General features: G+C 42.6%; 2 protein-coding genes across 3 annotated transcripts in view; one reads left to right on the forward strand and one right to left on the reverse strand.

Annotated features, from left to right (window-relative positions):
• GAS6 (growth arrest specific 6) overlaps positions 1-2816 on the forward strand; it is a 39744-nt gene extending 36928 nt beyond the window's left edge. For both annotated transcript variants that reach the window (XM_054271545.1, XM_054271546.1), the window contains one exon: positions 2257-2816. In XM_054271545.1, coding sequence (XP_054127520.1) covers positions 2257-2408 — 152 coding nt within the window. In that variant the 3' untranslated portion in view covers positions 2409-2816. The remainder of the gene's footprint in view (positions 1-2256) is intronic.
• Positions 2817-6709: 3893 nt separating this feature from the next.
• Positions 6710-14539, reverse strand: part of TMEM255B (transmembrane protein 255B) — a 66862-nt gene continuing 59032 nt past the window's right edge. Inside the window, exons 8-9 of the mRNA XM_054271886.1 lie at positions 10120-10263; positions 6710-7375 (exon numbers count right to left, since the gene is read on the reverse strand). Coding sequence (XP_054127861.1) covers positions 7208-7375; positions 10120-10263 — 312 coding nt within the window. The 3' untranslated portion in view covers positions 6710-7207. The remainder of the gene's footprint in view (positions 7376-10119; positions 10264-14539) is intronic.

The following is a 14539-nucleotide window of genomic DNA, read 5'->3' on the forward strand; positions in this document are numbered from 1 at the left end:
GTGGAGATTTCCACAGCTCAGAAATTATCCCATTCTGTCACTGTGCAGGTTCTCTGTGGTTTAGACTACCTGTGCTGGGTGCAGCCCTGGTTTTCATTGCCATGGCTGTGGCAGCTCAGGCTCAGCTGGCTGCTGTAGGTTTAGCTGCTGTCCCCCCTTTGATCTGTTGTGCTCAGCAACAGGAATTTCTGCCAGCACTCTGCTTTTGCCATTGAGAGGAACCCGGCACTTGCTTGAGAAACACTGTCACTTGCCAAACAAATAAACATTTCAGCACTTCAGTAGGATTAATCATTCTGGGTTAAGTAACAATACCAAATGGTCAGATCTAAGTCAGTTTGGCTCATTCAGATTTTGAAAACATTACGTAGTTTTTGGTTTTTCCGTGCTTCCATACCCTGTGGAAAAAACAGTATAGTGGTCAAACTTCACCTCTTTATTCCATTTGCCACAAAGAAAGAAAGAATTCTGGATCCAAATGTGTATTAAGTCTGATCCTAAGCACAGCTAATGTTGCAGATGTGGAAGAAATACTACTTAGAGTTTCAACAAATAAGAGAGAACATGTAGACATTAATTGCATTTCCTGTAGGCTTTTCAGTTCTGGTAAATCCTAAATTATGTAATTTATGTAATGCATAGGTGATTTTTCAGAAACTATGCATTCCACTAGGTGAACAAACCTTTAAACTAGGCTTACAAATCTTTACATGACCACATTTTGGACAGATCCGTTTCTAGTCAAAACAGAAAATTAAATATTTCACATAATTTACAATACAATGAAATTGTATTTCATTGTATAAATTATTGTATTTTTACAATAAAATGAAAAAAAATTCTTTTTAATCTCTTACAAATCCATCTGAAAGCCCACACTGTCTTTCAGTCAGCTCTGTGGCACATGTGACAGCAATCTGCTTGACTCCTTAGATGAGTCTTCAAGTTGTTAAGTCACAACTTCAACTCTTCTGACTCAAAATTTAGTTTACATTCCTGTAAGGTATTACAACAGAGATGCTGCATTCCTTCAGCAGACGTTGCAGATAAACTTTGGCAAACGGAGGGGAATGGGAAATAGATAACATCACTAAATAAAACAACTACTGAGCAATGGTAGCTCTCCCCCAGGAAGCTGAAGAGGTTTATAGTATTTCTTTGTGGCTTACAGATTTCCCACAAATGTTCTCTCTCCCACTCAGTCCCAGATTCTGTCTGAGCTGTGTCTGAGCACATCAGCCCTGCATATCTCCAGGCAGAACACTTTAAATTTCATATAATCTTGGGTCAACAGGACAACCTATTGTTCAAGTTGTCCTTGCTTCGATGTAAAGATAAGTGATTTATTTAGCCACTTGAATCACTGTGAAGTTAAATATTCTTTGAGTTCATTATTTTCCATTGCACAACCAGTTTGATTGGGTCAGCTTTGGGTTGTAAATAAACTAAAGACCTTTGGGGAAAGGTAGAGGACAGAGCTCATGTAGATTTTCTTGTTGTTATGTTACTGTGTTGTGGTTTTGTTTGTTTACAGTCAGTCTGTATATGATATTACAGAAGTTAGTAGTAAGACTGACTAATTTCCTCTAGTCTATTGGATTGTACTTAGTGTCTTCTTCTTGCCATCTGTTTTCTGTCTCTGGTAAACTGATTAAAAGAACAGTGGATCTCCACAGTAAAAATTAGCCTCATTAGTCTGACCAATTCAACTGATGAATTCCAGCACCTTGCTCATGAAGGCCAGCAAACTTCCTGTGCTCATACACAGCAAAACCGTGGTAAAGATGAGTCCAGCAAGTGGCAGAGGCAGCATATGGGAAGTGCTTTCCTGTCATAAAATTTTCCCCGTAATATTTTGGAGGCTATTTTGAAGAGGAAGAGCATTAGAGGGAGGTCTAACATCTCCACCAATAACAAAGCAGAGGGTTCGGAGATGGAGGGGCTGTGTGAGCACATTGTGCCACTGCAGTGAAGCTGTGCAGCACAAGGTTTCATCCAGGAGGCCTTGCAGAGGCACAGAGCAGCTGAGGAAGGGTTCAGCCTGGGAGAAGGGCTTTGGTGCACCAGAACAGATGGTGTTTTCCTCACGTCTGGGATTGGGCTCTTGCCTTCTGGCAAGGGGGCAGGGGAGGTAGAAACGCCAGCATGGAAAGAGGTGAGCTTGAACTCATTGAAGCACTATCCATCTGAGCCTAGGCAGGGCAGGTGTTTACTTAAAGGCAGCTGTCAGAGACATTTATCTCCCCTTTCCCACAGACGTTCCTGTCACCTCCACTCCGGTCACCGCCTCCTACCATGGCTGCATGACCCTCAAGCTGAACAACACAGCACTGGACTTGGATGAGGCTCTCTACAAGCACAGTGACATCACCTCACATTCCTGTCCTCCAGTCCAGGAGGGTCAGTAGGTACCACTGCAATGCGAAAGTTTTATACTCAGAAACTTTCAGTGCTTTTCTTTTTTTAAAAGATATAAATTATTCAGATCTACCGCACTGCGTGTATAGTTTCTCTTAAACACTGAAGTTATGTAGAAGCTACTGATCCCTATGTCAGATTGATTATTGAAATGCTCTTTGCTTTGAGGTTTAAAGGTTGTAATATATTTGTAAATAGTTCAGAAGACTAATATTAAATAAGTCAAAAGTACAGAATGTACTGAAAGTGAATACTATCTTTAGGCTGTAAGAGACAGTTTCATCTGCAATGTGGGAAACCTGGTAATATATGAGTATGGACTGGAAGAAAAATAATAATTCTGTATTATTTTTATTACCAAACACTGCTTTCTGATTTGCAAAATATGAGAGAATAAAATATTTACATACAAGTTTTTAATTTACCTGTACTGAGATTATTCGAGATTATTCTGTATTCTGGTGTCTGGAGGAGGTTACACTGGGAGAGGGTGGGGGAGAGGGGAAGGGCTGCCTTTTTTTTTTTTTGGAGGTTGAGGGTTGGGGTTTATATGCTTCCATCAGTGTTTCATATCTTCTCAGCTGCAGAGCAAATGGTGGCTGCTATTCTTATTGCTAGAGCTTATCTTTCTGGTACCAGTTGTGACCTTTAGAAAAATTCTTGGTCAACAGAAAATGGAAAATGAAGTTGGGTCAGCAGAAAACATTTAGAAGGAAAGACTCAAGAAGTTGAAAGCCATACAGCTTTTGTGTCAATAGCTGCTGGAGTAAATGATGAGGTGTTGAGAATTGGGGAATATTATCTGGTGATGACATATTTTTGCTGCTGCATTTTTAGGTTGGCTCATTCACTGTGAGCCTAGTGGGAGCAGAGAGGCTTGAGCTGTGAGAGTTAGCCAGGCTGAACTGCATGAGGTGAGAATATCCATGGGGATTTATGCAGGAAAGGTTTTAGAGCCATAAAGTGTGTTCAACTTTTCAGCTATCCTTCTGAAGTTGGGATGGGCTTTGCCTAGTCTCTCTTGAGTCACTTAAATCTTGTTTTATTTGGTCCTTGTCTTGCATCAAATGAATAAATTGAGTAATTTTGGTATATGCTGCAGTGCAAAAATCCAAGTATTGGGTGGCTAAGGTTACACCATCCTTCAGAGGATTAGCATGAAAAAAGTCTAATTTTACAAGGTCTTTTATAAATTATTCTTGGTCAGTCATGTTATGTTTTCCCTAAGCAGATAAGGAGATAACACATTAGTCTGATAATCCTCATGTGCGGCAACATCTGCAACCAAACTGTGAAGATAAAACTGTCCCAGAGGAAAAGGGGAAAGAAGGGGAAGACTATTCCAAGCATATTTTCCAGCAAGGATCCCTGCTTTATTTAGCAGAGAAGAGAAAGCTACTCTATTAGCCATTAGACATGGCATCATAGCTTCTTATCACAAGTAAAACAATCAGCAGTGATGCAGTAGGGCAGAAAAGAACAGAACTTTATCACTTTGAACCAATCTACTCATTTATACTTGGAGAAGGATCTACTGTCAGCTCTAACCAGACACAAGTTTGAAAGGAAATTTCCCACCAGACAGTAATAACTTACTGAAAGACCATGCATGGATAGGAAAACCCAGGAGTAGTTCTATGTTTTTGCCTTTTTTTTAGTTGAGCAAGGGAAACCAGCTTGTTTCTGAAAGTGCTTTAGTTACCCCTGATGACTCTGGATCAATTTGTGATCCAGTATGGGGCTGTAGTTTGGGTTTGTGCCGGAAACAGTGTTGATAACTCTGGGATGTTTTAGCTATTGCTGAGCTGGGCTTGCAGTGCCAAGGCCTTTTCTGTTTCTCACTCACCAGTGAGGGGGCTGGGGATGCACAAGGAGGTGGGAGGGGACACAGCTGGGACAGCTGATCCCAAGTGGCCAGATGGATATCCCACACCATGTGGCCTCATGATCAGCACATAGAGCTGGGGGACAAAAGGGGAAGGGCAGGGACAGTTAGAGTGATGGTCTTTGTCTTCCCAAGTCCCTGTTCCACGCGACGTTTCCCAGCTTTCCTGAAGATGTCTGAACCCCTGCCTGCTCACGGGAAGTGGTGGATGAATTCCAGCTCTGCTTTGCTGGTGTGTGTGGCTTTTGCTTTACCTATTAAACTGGGACTATCTCAGCCCATGAGTTTTCTCATTTTTACCCCTCTGATTCTCTCCCCCATCCCAGCAAGGGAGAATGAGTGAGTGGCTGCCTGGGGCTGGGCTGCCAGCTGGGGTTCCACCACAAAAATCTCCCATCGTTTAGACTTGGAGTAACTCCACTGAAAAAAATTACAGATTCGGAAGACACCTATTTTTAAACCAAGAAGATGAAACAAGCCCTGCTTTACTTTGCTCTTTTCAAATGAAACAATCTATCAAAATAGTTTCATGTCTGGTATTTTGGTAAAATCTCTGTGGTAGTTCCAAAAAAACTACCGTGTGGCATAAATGAATCACAAGCATGTCTGACTTTTGTGTTAATGTAAGTGACACTATTTATGTGGCCAGAATTATTTTGGGTCCTGGAAACGTGAATCCTGTGGTATGTTATGGTACTCTGCAGTTCCATACTAAATGTCATGTGTACGAGAGCATTTAATTCTCTAATTCAGAGCAGAAATTGCTCCCAAACTGTGCATATGTGTGCATGTATGTGTAGATATTTTGCATAGACCACAATGCACCCTGACTCAAAATGTGGTTTAGAAGAGAAACTCCGAATTTCTCAGTCTGGAGAATGACAGAAGAGGTGGGGGACAAGGGGGAGCAGAGTGTAAAGATGAATTGTTTTAATACCCTAGTGCAGTACCATACTGGAGAAAGGTTTGGAAGAAGAGGTAGCTGCAAAAAGCATTCCTTCATTCCTTCTCAGTCACTTGCTTCAACCCAAGAGAAACATTGATTTCATCCTTGTTCAGTTAGTCTAGGTGTTCAACCCAAAGGGATCAAGTCTGTTCTGGACTTTGAGTCCTCTAAATAGACCCAGGTGGTTCCCCTGGTAGTATTCACAGCAAGTAAAAAGAAGTAAATGTGTAGCTTCACTTACTTCATAATCAGAGTGACTGTGCTTTTCACAGCATGCACTGGCACAAGAACTAAGCACTTGGGATGCATTAAATTAATGTTTAAAACAAAACAAATGATCTCTTTTCTGACTTCTGTTTTTCTCAGCCATGTTCATATAACTCACCTTGTCAACAAGATGAGTAAGGCACCTCATCACTGGCCTAAAACTGCATCTCAGAAAAACCTTAATTGAACAAAAGGTGGCTTTTATGGTCCATGTAAATTAATCTCTCTTCTTATGTGTATCAGTACTGAATCTGCTTTTTATACATTGAGGTAAAACACATGTATTAACAGATATTTTTTGCAAGTTGCAAAGTATTATGCAAAAGGATGATCACTCTTTTTTCCATTTTAAACAGGTCTGATGGTGTCTCTTCCTTTCAAAGGAAACTGTCAAGTAAGCTGGTTTTGTTTATTTAGTTTTTTTCAATATCCTCATAATACAGAGCAGCTGCTTAAAATGTTTATGAGAAATAGCTTCCATTCCTTGTTTTACTCTTAGGCATTTCAGGAAATTTCTAGAGTTTCATTGCTGTCTAGACTGTAAGATCTATGGAGCAAGCAGCACCAACACCCTTCCTGCAGGAGCAAAATGCAGTGAAAGGATGCAGCATTAAATGGGTTTTTGTGCTGTTTGTAAGTACCCCTGTCCCAGCATAAGGCAAGTGTGTGCCAAAAGGAATCCCAGCTAATGTGAGGAGGCAGGGTGCAGACAACAGGGATATGACTTTTTTCCTGTCAGTGGCACTGCCAAAGGTATTGTTGCTTAGCCTTTGGAAAAAATAAATACATTAAAAAAGGAATTGGGCCCCTTCATTCCTTTCATCCTTTCATTCACTCTGTTTCAGTCATTGTGAAATACCTGCATTAGGTCTTGGATTAACTTAAAAATAAATAAGAGGCATTTAACCTAAAATGGTTTTGCTTGTGGTGCTCTTTTGACTAGAAAGAAATTAATTTGAACACTAAAGTGTAGCCTAAAATACACGTCTGGAAATGGTATTTTTAGTGCATTAACATGACATTTTATTATGAAGACTAGACTGGCAAAAAGTTCAGCTAAAACAGTCCAAATAGAATTAGCCTTTCTATCTGAAACTTGAAAAGAGAAATTATTTGGTAGAGTACTTCTTCCTCTCTTCTTTTGTTTTCCTTTCCTTCCAAATATGCACAGCCTTAGGATAGTATGAATATACACAGTGAACTTTATTGTAAAATAATTGCCACACTTTATTAGTACAACACTTTCACCAGAAGAGTTATTAAACACTACAAGCAAACAAACTCTTGCTAACCAAAATTACTGACTGGGAGCTCCCAGCTACCCACTCAGACAACACAGTCTAAAACCCCTCAATATTGGTTCATGAAAGCAGAACACATATCTGGAGTATTTTCTTCATTTTTCCTCTTGAAGAAAATCTATTCTGCAGTGGACTGGGAGGGAAGCATCTCATGCTTACAGTAGCCAGAAAGTTCTACTACATCTGCCTGCAGGCACACTGAGTGGTGATGTGCCTGCCCTCACAGCTCCAGGGCTCTGCCCTGCTCACAGGGAGATGTGGCTAAAAGCAGAGTGGCAGTAACTCTGTGCTGGGCTCCTTTGGGAAGTCTACTGCCTGCACAGCACAGTTTCCAGAGGTTTCTTTAAAACAAAAGAAAAGCCTACCAGCTACTAAGATAAATTCTTTGTTCTATGGTGCATACGGTGGAGGCTTTTCCCCAGGCAAGCAGTAAGTTGGTGTATAGAGGGCTGGAGCATTTGGGGGAAGACCATAGCTGGAGCTGGACTGAGATGGAGGCTGAGTTTCTTCTGATAAAGAAATGTCAGTAGATGATGTTCCTGGAAAATTGCTGGCAGGCTGTATCAGACAAGGAAAAATAACTTCTTCAGTAAAGGATTACAACCCCATTGCAGCTTTGTGTTGTTTGCCATGTGTTACATAATAAGCCCCATGATTAAATTTCACATGCATTGCAGCACAACATTAACTTTAGTTCTAAAGCACCTGCTTAAGTGTAGCAATGATGGTGTCTAGTGAAACAAGAGATTCCATCTGTAACCCAAGTCATTTTTAATAGACATTGTGCAGACAGCTAGGCAATAGAGCAGAACAGGAATTTCTGCAGGAAAAGATGCTTGGCTTCCTGGGTGAGGCACAGCACCTGACTGACTGATTAGGTTATGTGTAGCTGCTCCTTTCCAGGCCTCACTGTGAAATTTAAATTACCTCAGATGTAATTAATCTCAGTCATAATACTTGCATAATTATTTGCCAAATGCAGATTCCTCTTAAGAGAAAATTTTACAGATGGGCATGTGTTTCCCTCTTTGGCAGTCAGCTATGATGGGGCTTTGCCTGAAAAAGGCACATTAAATAAATAGAGCTTGGGAAGTAGCCTATCTTCAGAAACAAACAGGGTTCATTAACACAAAAAAATGCATGTAGGGAGTAATATTCTGGATAAAATCCTTCTACTGTTTTAAACCAAGTTTTGTCACTGATTTCAAGAGGATGACGATTTTACTCCTCCTCTCATATGACAGCACGTGTCAGTCTGTGGGCTTCAGCTGAAGACTTGGGCTCAGTTCCCCTCAAGTTCAGACTTTAAAGTGAACTTAAAGTGTCTGGAATTTAAAAATGAGATAAAGTAATCATGGATCTTTTTCAAGGGAAATGAAAAATCTGGGCAAGTGATGTTCCCTGCTGCTAAAAAAAATTAATATCCACAATCTAGAAGGCCAGGGCTGCCCTTGGACGATGGCATCTCAGAGCTGTCCAGGCTGGCAGACCCCATGCCAAGGTGTTTGCTTCCTCCATGGGGCTCCATGTGACTGCTGGGTCAAACCCTCCTGGCAAGGAGAATGTTGTCCTGCATTTGTACCACACAGTGACTTAGTGAGAATGGGGAGATCTCAACAGGAAGGCTTGTTGGGGCCCTTTAACTCTCTGAGGCAGTGCAGGTACACTGACAGATCTGCTAGATACATCACCTCCAAACTTAGGTGTTGTGGTTTTGGGTTGGCTTGGGGCTTTATTTATTTCAGAGTTGTTGCTTCCCTCCCCTCTCAATCTGCAACCACTGCTTCCATCTGTTTGCCTGGAATTGCTTCTGCAGTTTGTTCTCTCTAGCAGGAATAAGTGGCACAACCCATAAGAGCTGTCATCACCAGCAGTCCCTGCCCAGCTAATCAGGACCATTACCTGCCCAGCTGGCTGGCCTGTTACCAAGACTAGTTGAGGCTGAACTGTACCAGCAAGGGCTGTATTATTTTGTTGGCACATGTCACAGCAAACAAAAGAAATGCTGGTTACATCCTTTCAAAATGCATTCCTGCTATCACCATTTCTTTTTGCTATATGGCTGATTTCTTTTATAGACTTTGCCTCTCTGGCCAGCATTTATTCAGTGAGATACTGGATTCAGCAAAGGACCAGGAATGAATGTCATATATCTTTAACCTGAGATAATCCACTGGTGACTCTAAAGGGTAGACTAGCTCAGTCAGGGACTTCTAATCTGTGGGCAGCTAAAAATTCAGTTTCCCACATCTAAGTGTGCAGCCCTTTTGGGATGCCATGGGATATCCCAGATGTCCCTACAGATGTGACCCAGGGAAATGGGACCTGAACCTGGACCCTCTCAGAGTAGCAGCAGGGGCCAGGTGGCTACTTGATCTCATTATCAGGCAGTTCAGATCCCTACATGCCAACAGCCCCTGTGTTCAGTCAGATGAATTCCAGACTGGGATTAAGGACTACAACCATCTGTGAAGGTCTGAATCCAGCAGCTTGAAGCACTGAGATGGAACATGAAGACCTCCAGCCCCATGGATTTAGCCCACAGCTCTCAAGCAATGGAAGCAGATGACAGTTAAGCTTCTGGCTGTTCCTATCATTCCTGCTTCCATCATTCATGATTTGTACCTCTGAATAAGTTTATTTTGATTTCTTAAAATTCATATACTGATGCAGAAATTACTTCTCTCCAAACTGCAACATAATGAGTTCATACATACAGGGAGGTGGCTTGCTTTTACTTTTTTCCCCAGGAATAGAGTTAAGTTTTCCTATTGTTTCTTACTAACAATCCCAGTGGATCCCAGTGTTTCTTACTAACCTCTCCTGACTTGGGAACAGCTCCTGGTGTCTGCCTCTGAATGTTATGAAAGTGAAGGAAGATAAATGAACAGATTTATTTGAAAAAGTAGAAATCTAGGGAAATAATAGTGTTTATTTTGGAGCGCAGATAAGAATGTGGGGAAAATGCAATGTATTTCTATTTCTCAGTGGACACAGGACTGAACAGTCACAATGGATCCTCATGACTACTTACATGAATATTTTCAGCTTAATTTTATGTGTTTCTATCCCCTTCTCTGTCTACTCTTGGCAACTCTTACCTCACCAGCAGGTGAGAGTCCAAAGGACAACCAGAGAAATCCTGAGGTCTGAGAACAGAGCAGAAAACTAGGCACAGACTAAGTCATCCCACAGACAAACCTGGGAGCTGGGATCCAGCTAAGAGCTCCTCTGCAGAGTTTGCACTGAGTAGCAGCTAGTGCTTTTGTGGTGTGTGAGAGGGGTGTGTGTTTGTACTGTACCTGAAGAGGCAGTGGGTAGGAGGGATAGGTAGAAATTGCTGCTGCAGAAGGACAGAACCCAGCGTAGGTCAGGATCTGCTGGGCAGGATTGTACAGGATCTGGGGAGGAGGTGCAGCACTGAAGGCTATTTGGGACAGAGGTACCTGTTGAGCACACAAGACAACAAAATATCAGTACAGTGCAGAGGGGGCTGGAGCAGGAGTTGCTCCTAATACAGGCAACAAGACAATTTAACAGCTTTCTATTTTCCAACACAATAGCAGTAGTACAAAAAACCTGCAGACAGAATGAGAGGAGGCTGTATCCGGAATGAATTTTCTGAGTAAAAATACACAGCTATTTTAATCTTCTTCCCTTGGAAAAAGGCTGCTGGTGCTTCCCTAGCAACAGTTACAGAAGCACTGGCAGGGCTCCAGATCCAAGACACCCTGAAGTGCACAGCATACAGCCTTGGCTGCCTCTTCTTATTCATCCATCCAAACACCAAGTCCTTCACCATTTACAGCTGGCTCCTTGCAATGGCAACTACCTGAGGCCCTCAAGTCTTTTTTCTCTGCTTTCCTACACAGATTTACCTAGATCTCCCTTTCCAGACCAGTTGTTCCTCTTTCACAGCTCACTCTCACTTGGGAAATGGAGTTTGCTGCTGACTCTCCATCATCACTCTCAATGTGCTTACCTCATTCCTACTGCAGAAAATCCTTCTCTCATGGCTTTATGGCATGTCTTTTAATTACAATGCAAAATGAAGTTTGAATGAAGAAGTAATAGCTCACATTAAAACAGATAAAAAATCTTGGTCAGGAAGAAAGATCAAAAGCTGGATGTGAAAGAGGGTTTGTGTTAAACCCTAAAACCTTGTGCTATATAACAATTTGTGAAGGACAGCAGAGCAACAGAGCTTTGTGAAATATTTTCACGAGATAAATCCAGTGGTTTATTTTATTTCCTTTGTTTTTGTTAGCAGATTCTTCCACATGGGAGCATGGAATTTTCTTTTCACTGAAATAATAAAATATGGTAGTTGCCAGACAAATGCTGAAAGCAGCAGCCAGGATTTTTTTTTTTTTTTTACTTCCTTTCAGATTTATCAGTGGGAGATATAAACCATTGCACCCTCTGGAGAGAGTGTGAGATCTCTCTGATTGAGAAAGAGGTATATTAATTGTGTTTGTACATGGAGAACATCATCTAGGTCACTGATGTACCACATAAAGTTACTGAAAAATCTAGGCCTTAGCTTCCTGGGGAAATCTGGCATTTCATGAGCTGGCATGGAGAAAGGCTGGGATCAAAGGCAGAGAGCTTATTTCACAGGAGAAGGCAAAAGTCCCTCATCTTCAAGGCACCCTCCTCAGAACACTCTCATCTGCAAGCTACTCACCTTTCTACCTGCCCTGCTGGGTGGATATGGTGGGGAAAGGACACTGCCTCAGGAGTAGGGAAGAGCAGGTAACCTGCTTGCTTCAGACCCAAAGGTTTGGGGCCAGTGCACAGCCCCAGAGGGTGCCCTTCCTTCCTCAGAGGAGGGATAAAATCACATCCCTCTGACATAAATGAGTGAAGAAACTTTACCCACAGATGTGAAATGTTCTGTTGTGCATCTGTCACCAGCCTTCTGGTGTGGGTCTCTTTGGGTGCTGCTGTGTGACCCCCTTTGGCTTCTCCTCTTAAGGACCTCTCTCAGTCCTCTCACATTCCATCCACCCACAGAGCAATGCTCTCTAATTGCTAAGGATGAACATCTCAACAGTCCTAGAAGACAAATTTGGGGAGTCATCCAGGCCACATATTCTAATTCAAAGCGCCTTATTATCATTCTATCTGATCTCAGCCCAGGGCCAGCAACAATTCATGGTTACTGAAGCTGGTTGGATGCTTTTATCAAGTATTCCAGTAATGATTCTGTGTTAAATTACTCACCCAAAATACACGGGTGGGTTGAGACATTCTAAACTGCGCCAACACCCAAGTCAAAGAGATAAGGAGCTGTGAACTAGCCAGGAGTGCTAACAGTGCCAGCTCACAAAGCTCACTGGCCTCACACAGACCTGCCAGAGCATTTGTCTGACCTCCAGCTTCTTTCCACATCAGACTGCACCTGTAGTTGCATGAGTGCTAAGCCATGAACCCATGGCAAGTAGCTCAATCATTAGGGGTTCATTTTGCTTTCCTTTTTAGAGCAGGGTGAAGGAAGCAATGCTATTTAATCTGTTCAGATTCCTTTAAGGACTGCAAGAAGGAGATTAATTAAAACAAATTTTAAAAAGCATCCCCTTCCCACCCCCCATCCTCCCCTCAGGACTATCAGTAGTTCAGACTAATGCAGCCCTAAACTCAGGGCAGGCAGATTCCTTGGCAAGGTGTGTCAGAAAAACATCAAGAAGTCATCAAATGAACACGGGACAGGGAAGGGAGTTTCTAGATTAACTCCTCATCAGCAAGTGAAATGTTCCATGTAATTCTTTACCTGCAGCTTCTGTAAGAAATAATCACAGTGTATCATTTTGGGACCTCGACTACATCTATTGATGTAATATCTTGATCTGCTTTTTTGTTAGAGGTGACTTTAAGGTAACTGCCTCCATGTCTTATATCCAAGCATGCTGCAGATCTTAAAAGGAGATCAGGGGAGCGCCCAGGGTCTGCAGGGAATTTGTCACAAGAAAGAAAAGCCGAAATAACCAAAACAACACTTTTTTTCTGTCCAGAAAATATGATGGGTTTAAAGGAAAGGGCACTATTTTGCAAACTCTCCCCTTTGTAACATGGTTTAGCTGCCAGCATTCCCCAGAGATAAACATGATGTTTTTTGTTTGACTAGTCAGCCTGGCCTTGTGTTTTCTGGAAGTCAATCCCAAAGCAATGCTGTGAGGCATTTCAGGGGGCTTTGCAGTTCCCCCTGCAAAATGACAAGTGAGCATTTATGTGAGAAGGTGACATCTTAAAACAAAGTAAATAGTTCTCTCACATGCTTTAAAGGGATTTGTTTTGCTCTTTTTATTTCAGTCCCATGCCCCTTTCTTTTCCTCTTCTACTTGATGTTTTCTTGGCCCCTGTCTTCCCCCAAGAGTTACTCCTTTTGTAAGGAAAGGGAGCAGCAGATTAGCAAACTATTTCTGGTACTAACTCAAAAGAACCCTGAGAAAGCACAGGCAGGAGCAAGGAGCAATCATTGCATTTTGGATTGCTGCTTTAGTAAGGCTTTCACAAGCCTGACACAAACTCATCTTTCCCTTGACCTATGACATCCTTTTCCTGCTCACACTCAGTGGAGACATTGAACAGCTTATTCAGATGAGGTTTTTAGCTGGAGCCCTGACAGGCTCACTCCAGCTAAGCCTGGGGTCAAGCTGCTCATCCACTGCGGCTGGGATTTCTCTCCATGGTTTTATGTCACCCAGTCAGAGGACCCAGACCATGACCCAGGCTCTGCCTCCCAGCAAGGGAATGTGCCAGATCATGGAGACTGCAGTTCTCCCAGGAACATCTCCTTGCCTTGATGTTCCTCACCAGCAGTGCAGTGATGGCCCTGCAAAGCACAGAGCTGTATCAGAGCCTCAGCCCAAATCTCATGTAAGCTTAGGTTTGAGCAAGACAGGTTAGGTGGACTCAGGCTGGCTCTCTGCATGCTTCCCACAGCTGCACTCACACCCATCTGTGAGGCAGGAGAAATATTTTGGGGGCACTAAGCTGCAGTGCTCCCCCAAAAACTTATTGTAGATGATAGCTGCCTTCACTCCACATGCAAGCTGCTCTTCCTTCCCCTCATTTCCCACTGTGGTTGTTTCTGTTCCCCTTCTGCTCCTCTCACAGGGAGGGGGTGAATTTAGATGGGAAAACTGCTTTCTACTCCCTTGAGTAGAAAGCAGTTTTCTTGCAGCTGCAAGTCTTCAGTGGCTGGCTGCAATCTGTTATCAATTCCTTGCAGGAGTCCCCTGCATAAAGGAGAGCTCAGCTGCACGTTTCTTACACGAGACAGCTCAGGGCTCTTGTTTACCTTAAGCTGGACAGAGAAATATTTCCAGGAAATGTTGCAACCCTTAACAAAGGTGAATTTCAAGAAATTCACATGGCCCTGCTCTACTTTAAACATGGTTTTAAGCACCCAACACACATTGTAGACAGCCTGGGCATGCTTCCTAAGGAATGCTGAGGGGTCAGAGATGTCAGGCCTGATGGCCTTGAGTCTGACTGGGTCTTTGGCTCTGACTGGGTGCCAGTTTTGAGCAGCCCCTTCCTGCCACTCTTCTCCCCCTCCTGTACTAATGTACAGCTCATCTCTCTTGCCTGCTCTATCTCTCAGCTATCTCTCATGCCTTCTCTTGCCTGCTCTATCTCTCTCTTTTTTTTTATTTTACCCATCTTTCTATTCAGTTTTCTCCTCTGTGTTAAGTTACAACAGTGACCAGACGCATC

This window comes from Melozone crissalis, unplaced genomic scaffold (assembly GCF_028551555.1).
Source record: "Melozone crissalis strain CALT ecotype California unplaced genomic scaffold, PUWL_Pcris_2 ptg000013l_1, whole genome shotgun sequence".
Classification (NCBI taxonomy): Eukaryota; Metazoa; Chordata; class Aves; order Passeriformes; family Passerellidae; genus Melozone; species Melozone crissalis.